Genomic DNA, 18391 nt, shown 5'->3' on the forward strand with positions numbered 1-18391 from the left:
AGATAAGAACACTGAGACCAAGACGTCACACAGCTGCTCTGGTCAGCTGGCCTCCTGGTTTCCAGACTATTGCTCTCACGCTGCCTTCTGCATCATCCCCTAGTACTGACCCCATCTGCAGCATTTCTTTAAAATAAATACCCAATCCCTATTGTGCTTGACTAGTTTCTAAGGTATTCTCACACTTCCTCATGCAGTTCTCACGACCATCCTGCTAGGTCAGCACAGATGTGGAACCTGAAATGAGATGATTAAGGCGACATCACCTGTCAAAGACAGAGTCAGGACCTGAACTCAGATTTTCAAACTCCATTCCACACTGGAGAAGACGGGACTCCCTGGGTTAGAGATGGGCACTGACCTCTGGCTGCTGGAGTCAGATTGTGATGTGCGAAGTATTCAGTGAGTGACAGGGTTTCAGGTTCAGAGACAGGCCCAGCCTGAGAAAGTAAGAAATGGCTTGGCTACGGGCATGTGTTACAAGCGGGGGTAGGGAGTATGTGAGGGAGGCATGGGGACACTTGGAGCCCATGACATGTCCCCAAAACATTCATTTGGAAACCCTGGACTGAGTCAGAATAAGACAGTAAGAAGAGGCACAGAAACTTTCACACCACATGATGTAAGGTTTGTAGCATAAAGTTTTATATCTGGGTAAAGCAAAAACATGATTGACAGAAGTAGAATTAAGGAAATTCCATCCTTGGACAATTGTGAACACAAGCCATAAAACCAAAAGTTCAAGAAAGAAGAGCTACAGAGAAATCCCATAACAAATAAACAGGAAATTTTAAATGTAAAGAATTTGACCACTCTATTTTACCCTGAAAGCACGGATAAGTCCCAGGGATATCAAGGAAGTTACAAAACAGTTTCTGGGGAGAGAAAGCAATCACATGATGTAAATATTCACAAGTTTTCTTCCATTATGGTCAGCTCTTCATCCTGTGTAGACCCTGAGCACACACTAGATGGAAGATGGATGGGGCCCCCAGAAATGGGCGGGAGTAGGAGAAAAAGTAGTGGGAAAACGGGCCAATAATAAATTGTTACAGACCATTTCCAAAATGGGTAAGTTGCATGTGCACATCTGCCCAACCACCACAGGAAAAAGGGGGGTGGGAGGAAGAATGCATCTTAAGTACTAATTCAAGAGTGAGAGAAAGGATAAATGGAATGCACAGTTTTGATTTTGAGTTATCTTGATTACCCCTAACTGACTTCATTATAAAGTAAGGGAAGGAGAAAAGAAAGCTGCAGAGAGCACTTTTAATAGCTGCTAGGGAAAATACAGGGTATCCTGAAGCCATGGCAACAAATAATCTCCTTAAAGGTCTTCCGCATCTCTTGGCTGCGAAAGGCATATATCAGAGGATCGATCACAGAATTGCACATGATGAGTATGAGGTACATGTTGAAGTGAGACATAAAGCAAGAACAGTAGAGATTCTGAGGGCAAGAGATCATCAGAATGAGATGGAGGAAGAACGGAGCCCAGCACACGATGAAAATGCCTAGCAACATGGTCAGGGTGACGGCACCTTTCATGCTGGTCCTCTGCCGCACAGAACTGCATCCAGGCAGAGCTGCTATCTGCTTGACATGGGTTCGTGCCAGGAGAAACATGTGTATGTACAGAGACACCATGAGGAACAACATGGTGAAGAACATGGAGATGAGGCAAATGATGACGTAAGTGGACTCGTAGTAAATGATGAAAACAATGCCGCAGCCTGTGCAAAAGATCCAGATGCATGCAATAATCGCCCCGCAACGCTTCACGGTCATGATGTGGTGGTAGCGCAGGGCATAGAAGATAGTGACATACCTATCCACTGCAATGGCCAGCAAGCTGCACATGGAAGCCACCACAGAGATGCAGATCATGGAGTCAAACACATTGTCAATATGACGCACAAAGGCATCTGCTATCACCAGGTGCTTATTATTGATTAAGTATATGGTGATGGTCTCCCAGGTGTTGGACATGCTCACCATCATGTCAGCTACTGCTAAACTGCACACAAAGAAATACATGGGAGAGTGCAGGTTCTTGTTCTTTATTATGGCGCCTATGACCAAGATGTTCTCCAAGAGGCTGATGAGACCCAAAGTCAGAAACACCTCCACGGCGATGCCCATATCTTCACATGGCGAAGACTTGTTCTTGGCATTTGGTCCTGAAAGGTTGCCCTCCGTGGCATTCAGGTTGAGATCTAAGAAATACAGGTGAAATGAGGAATTCATTGCTCCTCTTCTTGGCACCAAATTTACTGCAAAACAGGTTTTCATTCATGATTCAGAGAGGTTAACAGTGTATCAAAGAAGCACAGCAGCATTCCAGAAGCAAGCCAAACCTGGAATGGGTAGTGAATGGATTCAGAGCATTCACTGCGTATTAGGATTCTATGTATTAGAATACAACACATCCTGCCGAGTACCCGGACTCCTGGAATGGTGTCCTTCCAACATGCAGGCTTAGCATTGTCACCAGCCTTCTGGTCCTCCTCCTTTTAGGCTCCCATTCTTTCACAGACCTCTGAATAGAGTGACCACATCTCAGTGTGCCTGAGACAGTTTCACTCTTTATGCTTGTTGTCCTGGCACCCAAGTTCACTCTCAAAAGTGTTCCCAATACACAGCCTATAAAACCCCTTCCAGTGTCTGGATTTTCACATTCCTAAGGCCTCTACGCCACTGCATTTCCTCCAGTGACCTTAGATTTCTGAAGGATATGTAGGCACATATTCTCTTAAGAGAAACAGATGGATGTCTTCTTTTTTAAATAATCTAATATGTAAAATAAACATAAGTGTCATGCTTTGTTGACATTAGTAACATTTTTACAATTATTAGAGTAGTAACATTGTGTTTATACAAATATTTGCATTACTCATGTCCAAGATGGCAGGACAATCTTGTTAAATTTTTCAATTACAGTTTACATTAAATATTATTTTATAGTAGTTTCAGATATATAGTGGTTAGACAATCATATACTTTACAAGGTAGGCCCTCCAATATTTCAAGTAAGATGTCTTCCTAAGATTTGTCCTGACACTTCTAAAATCCACTAGAATTCAGTCTCCATAGTTACAATTAAGACTGTAACCAAGGTGATTCATTAATTTTAATATACGCACAAATAAAAAGTTACTGTCTTCAATTCATAAATTTAGTTGCACATGCATGTTGAATCTGAGACACACAGAATGCTGTTTTCCCCTCAACAAATATTTCCCCTGGTTCTGCATTTGAATTCCACAAAGTCTGATTAATAAATACTTTTATAAGTTCCACATACAAATAGCACGGAGAAACAAGGGCTTTGAATTTACCAAGAACTAGAGCAAGATCACTCCCTTGTTGCCCAATTTCTCTCCCATGATTTATATTAAAAAAAATCCCTTTGCCCTCCAAACTCAGGACATCTGGGAGTTAGAATTTCTGTCATCATTTCTCATCCTCTGTAATAATTTTTCACTGAAATGTAAGCATTTGTCATTTTGCCTAGTTCTGTCTCAGGGATAGTGAGCGTCCAATTATATTATTACATTAATCATCATATCAAGCTGTTTAACTAACTATCCAAGTAGCTCTCTTCCCCGTGACAGTGAGGCATGCTTTGGCATTCCTTTCAAGGCGATTTTAAGAACAAAGAAAGTGTGGCTATTTACCAGTGCTCTACCCCGCTCCTCTTCTCTTGCACAGCAGCCCGTGGGCCCTTCGCTCGGGACACTGGCATCCACAGGCTGGGACCGCTGCCGGGAGCCTAACTGCCATCACCCCAGGACGGGACTCCTCCAGCAGCGCATAGGCGCCTTGCGCCTGGTTGCGGCTCCCTGGCCTTTGTACAGCCTCGCAGCCCCGCCTCCGTGTCCGGCTCCCTGGGGACCCCTTCTCTTTGCTTTTGTCCCAGGCACGAGCCTGAAGCACCACCTAGCGGTCAGAGCCGGAGCACGACCCTCCCTTTCGCAGGCGGATGCCACTGCCTGCGGGCCTTCGCAGCTCTGGGTGACATCTGCATAGAACAACGTCTGTTCTTCTGTTTGAGGAGAATCCTTCCTCAAAAGTGCATTCAAATGTTTCCTAAATGGTTGTTCTTTTTTACTTCGCTTCTTTTCTCTTCCTCTGATGCATTGATTAAAACGCGGATGGCTCATTAACAGCTCAGATTCTCCTATCCCTCTATCAGTCCTTCTCTCCAAATGGTCCCCAATGACTATCTGGAACCCTCAGTTTTGACGCTGATACACACTCCCTTGTTGGCATCAGGACTTGAACTCCTCCACAAGGACTGTGTTCGCCATGCCAGGTCTACCACTACCCACATGCTTTTGTTATTCAAGCAAAAAGAGAAAAGAGACGTTCCTCTGGCCAGATATCCTGGCTTTTGGCAATAGGATCTTCCATTTCTCTGGTACCTAATACAAATAAAACATTTTTAAACAGACAAAAAAGAGACTAAGAAGGTATTAAATAATGATAAAAGTGTCAATGCAAGAAGAGGATATAACATCCATAAATATTTATGCACCCAACATAGAAGCACCTAAATATATAAAGCAGGTATTTACACGGAGAAAGTAACAGTTATAAAATAATAGTAGGGAACCTTAATGCCCCACTTACATCAATGAATAGATCATTCAGACAGAAAATCAATAAGGAAATATTAGCCAAAATGACATATTAGATCAGATGAACTTTATAAATATGTACACAATTCATCCAAAAACTGCAATTCTTTTCAAGTGCACATTAAACATTCTCCAGAATAGGTCAGATGTTAGAACACAAAACAAGTCTCAATAAATTCACTTTTCATAGCAAACACTTTTCCAACCACAACAGAATGAAACTAGAAATCAATTATAAGGAGAAAAATGGAAAAACAACACATTAATACATGGAGACTAAACATCATGTTACTGAACAATCAATGGGTCAATGAAAAAGTCAAAGAGGAAATAAAAACTACCTTGAGACAAATGAATATGGGAACACAACTTTTCAAAATCTACAGGATGCAGCAAAAGCAGTTCTAAGAGGAAAGTTTATAGAGATACAGGCCTACCTCAAGAAACAAAAAAAAACAACACACAAATATTTAACTTTATATCGAGGAAAAAAGAACTAGCAAAATCCAAAGTAAATAGATGGGAGGAAATAATTAAGGTCAGCACAGAAATAAATGAAACAGACTAAAAAAATAGAAAATATTAATAAAAGTAGAGCTGATTCTTTCAAAAGATAAGTAAAATTGACAAGCCTCTAACAAGACTTGTCAAGAAAAAATGAGAACACAATTAAATAGAATCAGAAATAAAAGAGATTACAACTGACATGACAGAATTACAAAGGATCATTAAAGAATACACTGGCCCAGCTGACATGGCTCAGTGGTTGAGCATCGACCTACGAACTAGGAGGTCACCATTTGATTCCAGGTCAAGGCACATTCCCGGATTGTGGGCTCAATTCGCAGTGGGGGGCATGCAGGAGGCAGCCGATCAATGATTCTTTCTCATCATTGATGTTTCTCTCTCTCTCTCTCTCTCTCTCTCTCTCTCTCTCTCTCTCTCTCTCTCCTGCTCTCTCTCCTTCCTCTCTGAAATCAATAACAATTTATATATATTTTAAAAAAGAATACTCTGAATAATCATATACCAACAAATTGGACAATCTAGAATAAATAAATAAATTTCTAAAAACACAATCTTCCAATACTGAAACAGAGACTTTGAGCAGACCAATTACTAGCAATGAAATTAACGCAGTAATCAAAACCCTTCAAACAAACAACAACCTCCACAACCAGAAGAAAAACATTTAAAGAAGAATTAATATTTCTCCTTCTCAAAAATATTCCAAAACACTTGAAGAGGAAGGCATGCTTTCAAACTCACTCTATAAGGCTGGCATTACCCGGATACCAAAACACCAAACAAAGACACTACGATAAAAGAAAATTATAGGACAATATCCCTGAAAATATTAGCAAAATGAATTTAACAACATATTAAGAGAATTATATACCATGATTTATTACAGAGGTGCAAGAATGGTTCAAATATCTGCAAATCAATCAACCTGTGACACCACTTTAACAAATCCAAAAATAAAAGTCATATCTCAATAGAAGCAGACAAAGCATTTGACAAAATTTAACATACATTTATAATAAACATTCAATAAAGTAGGTATAGAGGGGACATACCTCAACATAATAAAGGCCATACATGACAAATGCACAGCTTACATCATACTCAATGATGAAAAGCTGGAAGCTATTCTTCTAATATGAGGAAGAAAACCAGGATACTCGCTCTCACCACTTTTATTCAACATAGTATTAGAAGTCCTAGCCACAGCGACCAGACAAGGAAATAATAAAATAAAAGGCATCCAAATAACAAGTGTTGATGAAGCAAACCCTTGTGCACAATTTGTTGCATTGTAAATTGCTGTAGCCACTGTGGAATTTCATCAAAAAAGTAAGGATAAAACCACCATACAACCCAGCTATTCCAATTCTGGGTATTTTGAAGAAAATAAAAAACATCAACTCAAAAAAATACATACATTCAAATGCTGAGTGCAACATTACAATAGCCAAGATATGGAGGCAAACTAGATGTCCATTGATAAATGAATGGATAAAGATGTGAAATAATGGAATATTAGTCAGCCATTAAAAAGTACAAAATCTTGCCATTTGCAACAACATGGATGGACCTGGAGGGCATTTTGCTGAGTGAAGAAGTCAGACAGCGAAAGACGAATACCATATGATTTTACTTATATGTGGAATCTAAATAAAACAACAACAACAAGTAAACAGAAAAAGTCTCATAGAGAACAAATTGATGGTTGTCAAAGGAGAGGGAGAAGAGGAAATAGTAGAAATAGTGAAGAAGAATAAGAAGTAAAAATTCTAGTGATGCAATTCGGAAGTCACAGGGATGTAATGTATAACATGGGGAATATAGCCAATAATATTATAATAAGTTCATATGGTAACAGATTGTTACTGAACTTATTGTGATGATCACATCAGAAGTATATGATGTCAAATTGTACACCTGAAACTAATATAATATTGTATGTCAACTACAATTTAAATAAGTGAATATAATTTGAAATATAAACAAATAAGGTGGCTGTACCATTTCGCATTCCCACCAGCAATAAATGAGAGTTGCTCTTGCTCAACATTCTCATCAGAGTTTGGTGTTGTATTTGGATTTGAGCCATTCTAGTAGGTACTTTATTGTTCGAATTTGCACTCCCTTGATGACACATGATTTTGAGCGATTTTTATATATTTATTTACTATCCCTACATCTTCTTTAATGAGATGTCTATTTAGATATTTTGCCCACTTTGCAGTTAAGACATTGTTTTATTGTAGAGTTTTATTGGATTGCTCAGTTGGTTGGAGTGTTGTCCCATACACCAAAAGATTTCGGGTTTGATTCCCAGTCAGGGTGCATACAAGAGACAACCAATCAATGTTTCTCTCTCACATCGATTGTGTTATTCTGAACAATCTATCTTTAAGTGGAATGTTGTGTTCCTAAGAAGTGGCAGCAGCAATTTCCATGGATAAATAGGTTCAAATCCATGTGGATGGATTCGGGACTTAAAATGTCATGCCCTTCTCCAGTTAATGTCGAGCTCATAAAATGACCTTGGCATAGAATAGTTAAATAATGAAGCATCTTGACATGAATTTCTATTTCCAAAAGACAGATCAAGAGGAGGCTATTTCCAGAGAAAAGAGTAATATTTAAAACTATTTCTTCATATTAAAACCTCTTCATCTTGGGAATAATTTCAGAGCAGTTGTTTCATGACCTGCTAAAAACACATAGACATCTATGAGTTAAACCTTATTTCAATATTTGCCCTTCTCCATGCAAGGGATCCTGCCTGCCACAGAGTTGGGTGATGGGTTTCATGAGGGGCACAGAGATGAGGAAGCTCTATTTCCTCTTCAGGTAGTGTATAGTCAAGTTAGGTAGGAAGAGATAAGCCCAGAATAGTGATTATATAACCCAATGTAATTAAAGAGAAGTACTAACATCTATAGGAATTGAGAAAGAAAACTGGCATGTGTCTAACCTACTATCAAAATCCCAGCAGGACATGGAGTTCTCAGATGGTCAACTAAAGAGACATACGGGAAGTGGGGAGAGGGGACTATTTACAGAGGGAGAGGTGACAGAGCCAGCAACTGCAGTTGCCATGACCCTCCTAGCCCTACAGGGGCAGGGGTAAGTGGAATCCAGCTCTGGAATTGATTGGGGTGGGGAATGTGGAGAACCACCCAACCCACCACAGCAGGACCTGTGAGGGGGCATTGCCACCGTCAAATTGAGGAGGATCTGGGGTTGGAGCATAGGAAACTGCCTTCTAACACACACATTCCTGGGACCACTCTGACAGGTGGAGCTTCAGTATTTCATGGTTTGATCATTTTTATGAAATATATCAAATATTTTTAAAGACAACGAAACAATTACATAGTTGATTGCACTCTATTATAAAATATACTCACAAATACACAAGCCCAAACACACACAAATCAATAGCTTAAATAGATCAATATTCCAACTACACAGCTAAGAATAATATAGGTTAGCTAGATCTCATTTTTATTGCAATATAATTGACATAACATATTAGTTTCAGGTGTACACTATAAATGATTTGATATTTGCATATATTGCAAAATGACCACCACCCTTAGTCTAATTAACATCCACTCCCACACATAGTTATAATTTTTTTCTTGTGATGTAAACTCTTAAGATTTACTTTCTTAGCCACTTTCAAATATGCCATACAGTATTATTTGTTAACTCTAGTCACCTGTATATTATACTCCCATGCTTTTTTTATAACTGTAAGTTTTTACTTTTGAGCCTTTCACCCATTTGCCCACTCCAAACCCCCTAAATCTCATCTTAAGACAATATTATATCATTTGTCAGGTGCCCAAGGTCAGGTCATTCCACATGCATTATCCCATTTGATCCTCTAAACAGTCTTTTGAGGAACGTTATTATTTTGCAGGTGAGAAAACAGTGATGTAGAGACTAAACGACTTTCGTAGTATAATTTAAGCTACAAAGTGAGTAAAACCCCCAAAACCTGAACCCAGATCTTTCAGCTCCAACTACAGGGCTCTGCCCACCACCCCTTGCTTACATTGCCAAGTAAGTTTACATGATCAGATCTGCTATGGATCATGAATACTATTTTTATTTCCACTGGCATGAATGTCACTTTTATGTCAAGAAAAAGGATGAAAAACAACGAATTCCAGGTTCCTGAGGAGTCTTCTTCAATGAAAATAATGAGTTTTCTCAGGCAAAAAAAAAAGAAAAAGTGAGTTTTCAAAAATAAATATCTACTAAGTTCCATAAGCAAGAGAAAAGTAACAGTAGGGACTATTGGAACGTATATTTCAAATGAGCTTATTCTGCTGGCTGACAGTATGGTTCCCTTTTGACATAAATCTAGTCAAAGAGGAATCAAAGGAAAGAGGCTTTGCATTACTAATATTTTTAAGCCTATTTAAGCAGGCACACCTTGTACGAATGCACAGGGATGCCAGCCAGGATCCCAGAAGGGAGAGTTGGGAGTTGAAATTATTCTGCTCTTTCATTTTTTATGAAGAAGTTATAAATTCACTACCTTCCTTCATCGTGTGTGGGTGGAAGGACACAGTATTTTGTGTTCGGTAAGCAGGAGGGCTGGAGTAGACACACGTCACCAGAGGGGCCATCTCCTGCCTTCACCTGAAGAACCCTGAAACCCAGGGTGGCCTTGGAACCCCAGCAGCACAGTGTGTGTGTGTGTGTGTGTGTGTGTGTGTGTGTGTGTGTGTGTGTGTGTGTGTGTGTATGGGAATATAGAGACATTAAAACCATCATAGGTGCAGCCACTTGGAAAGCAATTGGGCAGTTACTCAAAGGTTAAACATAAAGTTACCCAGCAATTCAACGCCTGGGCATAAACCCAAGAGAAATGAAAACAATATTCACATAAAAACTTGCATACTAATGTTTGTGAAAGCATTACTCATGATAGCCCAAACGTGAAAATAATTTAAATGTTCTTCAACTGAAGAATAGATAAATAAAAGGTGATATATTCAGACAAGGTAATATTATTTGGCAATATAAAGAATAAAGTACAAGTCTTTTTATCAAACAGTGCTGAAAAACTGGATATCTTCATGCAAAAGAATAAAGTTAGAGCCTCGCCTCATACCATATATAAAAATAACTCAAAATGGGTTAAAGATCTCAGTGTAAGACTTAAAACTATAAAATTCCTAGAAGAAAACATAGGGGAAAACTTCATGACATTGGATTTGTCAATGATTTCATGGATATGACACCAAGAGCACAGATAGCAAAAGCAATAAATAGACAAATGGGATTACATCACACTTAAAAACCTTTGCACAGCAAAGGAAACAACAGCATGTACAGGTAACCTACAAAATGGGAGAAAGTATTTGCAAACCATATATCTGATAAGGAGTAACATTCATAATATATAAAGAACTAGAACTCAGCAACAACAAATAACCTGATTTTAAAATCGACTTAAAGAGACATTTCTCCAAAGAAGATATACGAATGGCCAACAAGAGGATGGAAAGATGCTCAATATCACTAATCATCAAGAAGATCAAAATCAAAAGCACATTGAGATATCACCTCACATCCATCAGGATGTCTGCTATAAAAAACAACAACACAACAAAACACAACATTATAAGTGTTTTTAAGGGTATGGAGATATTAGAACCCTGGTGCATTGATGGTGAGAATGTAAAATGGTGCAGATATCATGGAAAAACAGTATGGAGATTCCTCAAAAATTAAAAATAGAATTACTATACGATCCAGCAATTCCACTTCTAGTTATATACTGAAAAGAATTGAAAACAGAATCTCAAAAATGTGTTTGCACACCCATATTTATTGTCGGATTATTCACAATAGAGAAGAGGTGGAAGCAATCCAGATTTTTATTGACTGATGAATGGGTAAAGAAAATGTGGTATGTACATACAATGGAAATTATCAGGCCTTCAAAAAAGAAGGAAATTCTGTTATGCCCATTTTACAACATGAATAAAACCGTGTTTATCATGCTAAGTAAAAATAAACCAGTCACAAAAAAATACAAATACTGCATGAGTTAACTTATATAAGGTATCTGAAGTAACCAGACTCTTAGAAATAGAAGGTATAATGGTTGTTGCAAGGGGCTGAGAGGAGGGAGAAAATAAAATAGTTGTTCACTGAGTATAGATTTTCAGTTTTACAAGATAAAAAAGTTGCCCTGGCCGATTTGGCTCAGTGGATAGATCGTTGGCCTGCGGACTGAAGGGTCCCAGGTTCGATTCTGGTCAAAGGCATGTGCCTTGGTTGCGGGCACATCTCCAGTGGGAGGTGTGCAGGAGGCAGCTGATCAATGTTTCTCTCTCATCGATGTTTCTAACCCTCTATTCCTCTCCCTTCCTCTCTGTAAAAAATCAATAAAATATATTTTTAAAAATTATTAAAAAAATAAAATATATTAAAAAAAGATAAAAAGTTTTAGAGTTCTGTTGTGCTACAATGTGCATATAATTAACACTATGGTATTACATAATTAAAAAGTTAAGATGGTAAATTTTATATTATGTGTTTTTTGCCACATTAAAAAGTCAACAATAAGAGGAATGAAGAACTGATATTGACTATAATATAGATCAGTGATCGGCAAACTGGTTTGCCACTCTGTTGACTAATGAGTTTGCCGACCATTGTCATATACTACCCTTTACCTCTTTGCACACAATATGCCACAATTGCCTAATCCTCACAGCTTCCAACTACACGGTAACATTTAGTCTAGTCCAGTGATCGGCAAACTCATTAGTCAACAGAGCGGCAAACCGTGGCTCGCGAGCCACAGTTTGCCGACCACTGATATAGATGAATCTTGAAAACCTTACGTTAAGTGAAAGAAGCTAGGCAAACAAAATGACTACTCATTGTATGATTTTCATTCATTTAAATCAGGTGTCCTCAAACTACGGCCCGCGGGCCACATGCGGCCCACCGAGGACATTTATCTGGCCCTCCGGGTGCTGCTGCCTGTCCTGCTTAGCAGCCGACTCGTCCCTGGCCCGCAGTGCGCATAGGAATTTGTTCATAGTTGTTTTTTTTAAACTATAGTCCGGCCCTCCAACGGTCTGAGGGACAGTGAACTGGCCCCCTGTTTAAAAAGTTTGAGGACCCCTGATTTAAATGTTCAGAATAAGCAAATCTATATAAAACAAAGTACAAGAGTGGCTGCATAGGACTGGAAGGGTTGAGGAAAAATGAGCAGTAACAGCTAATGGTATGGGTTTTCTTTTGGAGTTATGAAAATGTCTGAAAATTGATTGTGGTGAACATTGCACAAGTCTGTGCACAAACTAAAAACCACTAAAGTTTAAACTTTAAATGGGTGAGTTGTATGATATTCGAGTTATAGCTCAATGAAGCTGTTAAACAAAAAAAGAGTAGTTACCTATAATAATAAAAGGGTAATATGCTAATTAGACTGGACGTCATTCCGGACATCCTTCCTGATGAAGCCGGTGCTAGAGGGAAGCCAGCCGCGTCCCAGGTGTCTGCAGGCAGTGGGGTGCCTGCAGGGGGCCAGGGGAAGCCAGCCTGGGTCCCAGGGGCCTGCAGGCGGCCGGAGGAGGGAAGTCTGGGTCCCGGGTCCTGGAGGGAAGCCGGTGCCAGCAGCCAGGGGAAGGAAAGCCTACTCTTACACAAATTTTCATGCATCGGGTATTGATATAGAACAATTTAAGATACAAATTGTTACTATAGACAAAGAGGATATATTACAATGATAAAGACATCAATCTACCAGGGTGACATAAGAATTATAAACACGTATGCATAAGGGAGTCCCCAAATACATGAAGCGAAAATGACAGAAATTAAGAGAAGTATACAATTCAATAATAATAGTTGGAGACTTCCATACCTCAATTTCAATAATGGATAGAACAACTAGGCAGAAGATCAACAAGGAAATAGAAGACTTGAACACCATAAATCAGTTAGATCTAATAGACATATATAGAACACGCATGAATAGTAGAATACACAGTCTTCCAAGGGTACATGCAACATTCTCCAAGATAGAACATATGTCATAAAACAAACTTCAATAAATTTAAGAGGACTGCAATTATACAAAGTACATGGTCCAACTACAATTGTCATCAGAGCAGTGGACAAGAAGGCAGCTGGAGTTGGCAAAGTCTTCAAGTCTTCCCAGAAAACTCAAAAGGCTAAATGAATATCATCCCCAATACCTGCCACCCCCATTTTCATCAGTGGAGGAGGAACAGTCTCAGAACTGTGTGTCTCAATTGGCCATTTAAGTTTAATAGTAAAAGGCTGGTTAATGATTACAAGGCACCTTCAGAAGGAGACTGTTTTGTGGACCATTTGTGTGTGTGTGTTTGTGTGTGTGTGTGTGTGTGTGTGTGTGTGTGTGTGTGGCAGTTTTTAAATTATTAGTTTTTAATATCAGTACTTTTCAATGGAAACAACTTGACCAAAAATCTGTCACAGAATTTTGAGACCCATTAAAACAAAGTTTAATGAGAAACCTGTGTGTTCATTTGGTCAACACTGTAACTTTCTATTATACTACTGATGTGTAAGTTGCCCATAACCCACATCTGGTGTTTTATCTGCTGATTACTTTAGAACTGGTTTCACTTTATCTTAAGGGGAGGAATTATCTGTTTACATAATAAAAGCTATGGGAGGGGGTCTGTTGGTGTAACACTAAACAGGTTAGGACAGATAAGCAAAGAGCAATTTTGTTTATGTGTAAGCTAGTTTATAAAAGACAAATTCTGTTATATGAAAGTCCATGTGTTACATATAAAATTATGTAGTTACATCAATATTAGCAAATTTGTTAGTATATCGAATTTTAGTTTTCCAGTTTTACTGGAATGTGAATTCACGTTTACAAATACTAAGTTTAAGAACCTAAAGTGAAGCTTAAATCATACTGAGCACTGTCTTACTACAGTTAATTGTATCCAGATTCTAGGAAAAAGTAAATGATACTTGGGAAAAAAAAACTAGGCAAAGGCATCATAAGAAAAAAACATAGAACAACATTTCTTGTTAATTTAGACACAAAAATCCTCAACAAAAAGCAAGCAACCAAATCAACAGCATATTAAAAGTATTATGCATTATGTCCAAGTATGATTTATCCCAGAAGCACAATAGTGGTTTAAAATGTTAAAGTCAATATATTGTTTGAGAGGGAACCAAGATGGCAGCATAGTTAAACGTCTGTATTCGCTGCCTCCCACAACCATATCAAAATTACAACTAAAATACAGAACAACCATCATCCAGAACCTCTGGAAAGCTGGCTGAATGGAAGTCCTACACCTAGAGAAGAAAGCGCACTGAGACTGGTAAGAGGGGCAGAGGTGTGGAACAGGCTGGTCTGGAACCCACGTGGGCTGCTTTTTTAATCGGGAGGGAGGTCATCTATGTGGAGGCCGCCAGTGAGGAGCAAGGGGTCCCAGCCCCACACCAGAAGCCCAGCCCAGCCCAGGGTCCCAGAGCTGGAAAAAGAAGTCCATATGGGCAGTAAGCACTACGGGCTGTAAAAACCAGTGCAGATTGGGGCTCAGTGACACAGAGGCTGCTGGAGACCCAGCTGTTCCTCTTAAAAGACCCGCACCACAAACTGAACTTACAAGGTCCTGCTTCCTCTGAGCTCCAGCACCAGGACGAGGCTCTGGGGGACACATTTGTCTGGCATCGGGGCAGGAACTTAGGGGCAGCTTTCTCCCAGATGGAGGTGCTTGCAGGGATCATTGTTCCTATTCTAGGACCTCCCCAGTCACAGAGATGACTGATAGCCATTTCTGTTTGCTCTGCCTTGGTGATTCCTAAGACTCTGCCTCATCCCATTTATAACCCCACCCAAGCTGCCTGCAGCAGTTTTTGTATATGAATGGCCTGTCCTTGCTCAGGCTAAAATATCTCAACAAGCTACAGCTGGGTCAGGGAATCCCAAACCTTTTAATAAAAGGCCCAACACCCGGCACCAGCACCAGCCTGCCTTGCTTCACAGCTGGGCCTCATCTAGGCACTTCCTAACCCAATATAAAGAGGAGTAATCTGCAGATCTCTCTGTAGCTCCCACTGGGTGGCCCCAGACAGTGGCTGACTTTGCACCTCCCTGGAGACCCAAGACCCAGTGGTCAGTGTCAGATCATACCAGATTACAACTCTACACACCCATAAGCAACACACTCAAGGGGCAGACTCAGTGAGCACCAAAGCCCCACCGAAGCAAGTCCTGCTCCATAGGGATGTCTCCTGCATAGCAGCTCACCCACTGTAGTTGGAGCTGGTCCTCATAACAAATTGGCCTGGAGGTCAATTCTTCTCAGTGACACCAACAGTAATGAAGGCTCAACTACAACAAGACTGTGCTCACAGTCCACAAAGGGGTGCACCTAGAGCTCCCAGCTCAGGTGACTGAGCCACTGGGCCCTATAGGACACCTACTACACAAGACCACTCTACCAAACGCAAGGAGACATAGCAGCTCTAACCAATACATAGAAACAAACACAGGGAAGCAGCCAAAAATGTGGAGACAAAAAAACATGTCACAAATGAGAGAAATGGAAGAAAGCAAACTATTGGATATAGAATTCAAAACCACAGTTATAAGGTTACTTGAGAATCTTCTAGAAACCTCCAATGGACTTAGTGAGACTTTCAAGGATCTTAGTGAGAATGCCAAACACATGGAAAAGGACCAGTCAGAAATTAAGCATACACTGACTGAAATAAAGAATAATATACAGGGATTCAACAGTAGAGTAGAGGATTCTGAGAATCAAATCAATTATTTGAAATATGAGGAAGCAAAAAACACCAAATAGAAAGAGCAACAAGAAAAAAGAAACCAAAAATATGAAGATGGTGTAAGGAGCCTCTGGGACAACTTCAAACACACCAACATTTGCATTATGGGGGTGCCAGAAGAAGAGAGAGAGCAAGATATTGAAAACCTATTTGAAGCCCTGACCAGTTTGGCTCAGTGGATAGAGCATCGGCCTGCGGACCAAAGGGTCCCAGGTTCGATTCTGGTCAAGGGCATGTACCTTGGTTTCGGGCACATCCTCAGTAGGGGGTGTGCAGGAGACAGCTGATGTTTCTAACTCTCTATCCCTCTCCCTTTCTCTCTGTAAAAAATCAATAAAATATATTTTTTATAAAAACTATTTGAAGAAATAATGACAGAAAACTTCCCCTACCTGGTGAAAGAAATAGACTTACAAGTCCAGGAAGCACAGAGAGTCCCAAACAAGAAGAACCCAAAGAGGACCACATCAAGACACATCATAATTAAAATGCTAAGGGCTAAAGACAAAGAGAATCTTAAAAGCATCAATAGAAAAGCAGTTAGTTACTTACAAGGGAATGCCCATACAACTGTCAGCTGATTTCTCAACAGGCCAGAAGGGAGTGGCAAGAAATATTCAAAGTGATGAATAGCAAGGACCTACAACCAAGATTACTCTACCCAGAAAAGCTATCATTTAGAATTAAAGGTCAGATAAAGAGTTTTACAGGTAAGAAAAAGCTAAAGGAGTTCATCACCACCAAACCAGTATTATATGAAACTAGAGGCCCAGTGCACGAAGTTTGCATGGGGGGGTGTTCCTCAGGCCAGCCTGCACCCTCTCAAATCTTCCAACTGCTCGCCTGCCTGCCTTCCTGATTGCCCCTAACCGCTTCTGCCTGCCAGCCTGATCACCCCCTAACCACTCCCCTGCCAGCCTGTTTGCCCCTAACTTCCCTCCCCTGCAGGCCTGGTCACCCCTAACTGCCCTCCCCTGCAGGCATGGTCACCCCCAACTGCTCTCCCCTGCAGGCCTGGGTCCCCCCCAACTGCCCTTCCCTGCAGGCCCGGTCACCCCCAACTTCCCTCCTCTGTCGGCCTGGTCACCCCTAACTGCCCTCCTTTGCAGGTTTGATCACCCCCAACTGCCCTCCCTTGCAGGCCTGGTCCCTCCAAACTGCCGTCCCCTGCTGGCCATCTTGTGGCGGCCATCTTGTGTCCACATGGGTGCAGTCATCTTTGACCACAAGGGGGAAGCCATCTTGTGTGTTGGAGTGATGATCAATTTGCATATTATCCTTTTATTAGCTAGGATTAGATAGGATAGAGGCCTGGTGCACAGGTGGGGGCCGGCTGGTTTGCCCTGAAGGGTGTCCCGGATCAGGGTGGGGGTTCCCTTGGGGCATGGGGCAGCCTGGCGAGGGGCCTGTGGTGGTTTATAGGCCGGCCACACCTCCCGGTGACCCAAGCGGAGGCCCTGGGATCTGGGATTTATTTATCTTCTATAATTGAAACTTTGTAGCCTTGAGCGGAGGCCTGGGCCCACCAGGGCAGGCGGAAAACTTAGCTTCCTCCATTACCAGGAGCAACCCAAGCTTCCTGCTCTCTCTGTGGCCGCAGCCATCTTGGTTGGGTTAATTTTCATACTCGCTCCTGATTGGCTGGTGGGCTTGGCTTTTGGTGTAGTGGAGGTACAGTCAATTTGCATATTACTCTTTTATTAGATAGGCTGTTGAAGGGTATTCTTTAAGAAGAGGAAGAAGAAGAAAAAGAAAAAGATCAAAAATATGAACAACAAAATGGCAACAAATACATATCTATCAACAATTTAATCTAAAAATCAAAATAAACGAATAAGAAATCTAATGAACAGAATAAACTGGTGAATAAAATAGAATCAGAGGCATGGAAATGGAACAGTCTGACGATTCTCAGAGAGAAGGGGGTGGAGGGGAAGAGATTAAACAAAAATCTTATTTGCATATATGCATTACCTATGGACACAGATAATAGGGTGGTGAAGGTCTGGGGCAGGGCGGGGCAGGAACTGGGTGGAGGGAGGCAAAGGGGGGAAAAAGAGGGACATCTGTAATAATCTCAACAATAAAGATTTTTTTTAAAAAAATAAAAAAAATTTAAATGTCAAAGTCAATAAATGCAATACAACATATCAATAGAACAAAGGGGGAAATTACATGATCAGGTCCATAAATAGGTAAAAACTATTTGAAAAAATACCCTTTTATGTTTAAATACACACACACTCAACAAACTAGGAATAGAAGGAAACATCCTCAACCTCATTAAGGACAGCTAACATCACACCTAATGAAAGACTGAATGTGTTCTCCCTTAAGAGCATGTACAAGGCAAATGTTTACTCTTGCCATTTCTATTCAAAATTGTACTG

General features: G+C 40.4%; 1 protein-coding gene across 2 annotated transcripts; it reads right to left on the reverse strand.

Annotated features, from left to right (window-relative positions):
- Positions 1–624: 624 nt before the first annotated feature.
- On the reverse strand, positions 625–3881 carry MC5R (melanocortin 5 receptor). Of its 2 annotated transcripts, none has more exons than XM_080685001.1 (2): positions 3678–3881; positions 625–2216 (listed from the first exon to the last, which is right to left on the reverse strand). In XM_080685001.1, exon 2 carries the CDS (start codon positions 2140–2142, stop codon positions 1270–1272), a length of 873 nt encoding a protein of 290 aa, XP_080541127.1. In that variant the 5' UTR covers positions 2143–2216; positions 3678–3881; the 3' UTR covers positions 625–1269. The 2 variants fall into 2 exon arrangements, with proteins under 2 accessions (XP_080541127.1, XP_080541126.1); XM_080685000.1 differs by having other exon boundaries at positions 631–2273; positions 3678–3859.
- Between the last annotated feature and the right edge of the window lie 14510 nt (positions 3882–18391).

The sequence above is a fragment of the Plecotus auritus genome (genome assembly GCF_963455305.1).
Source record: "Plecotus auritus genome assembly, chromosome: 8".
Classification (NCBI taxonomy): domain Eukaryota; kingdom Metazoa; phylum Chordata; class Mammalia; order Chiroptera; family Vespertilionidae; genus Plecotus; species Plecotus auritus.

Bases quoted from the DNA above. Each gene is read 5' to 3' on its own strand.
- MC5R (XM_080685000.1), bottom strand. From the start codon at position 2,247: ATGAATTCCTCATTTCACCTGTATTTCTTAGATCTCAACCTGAATGCC.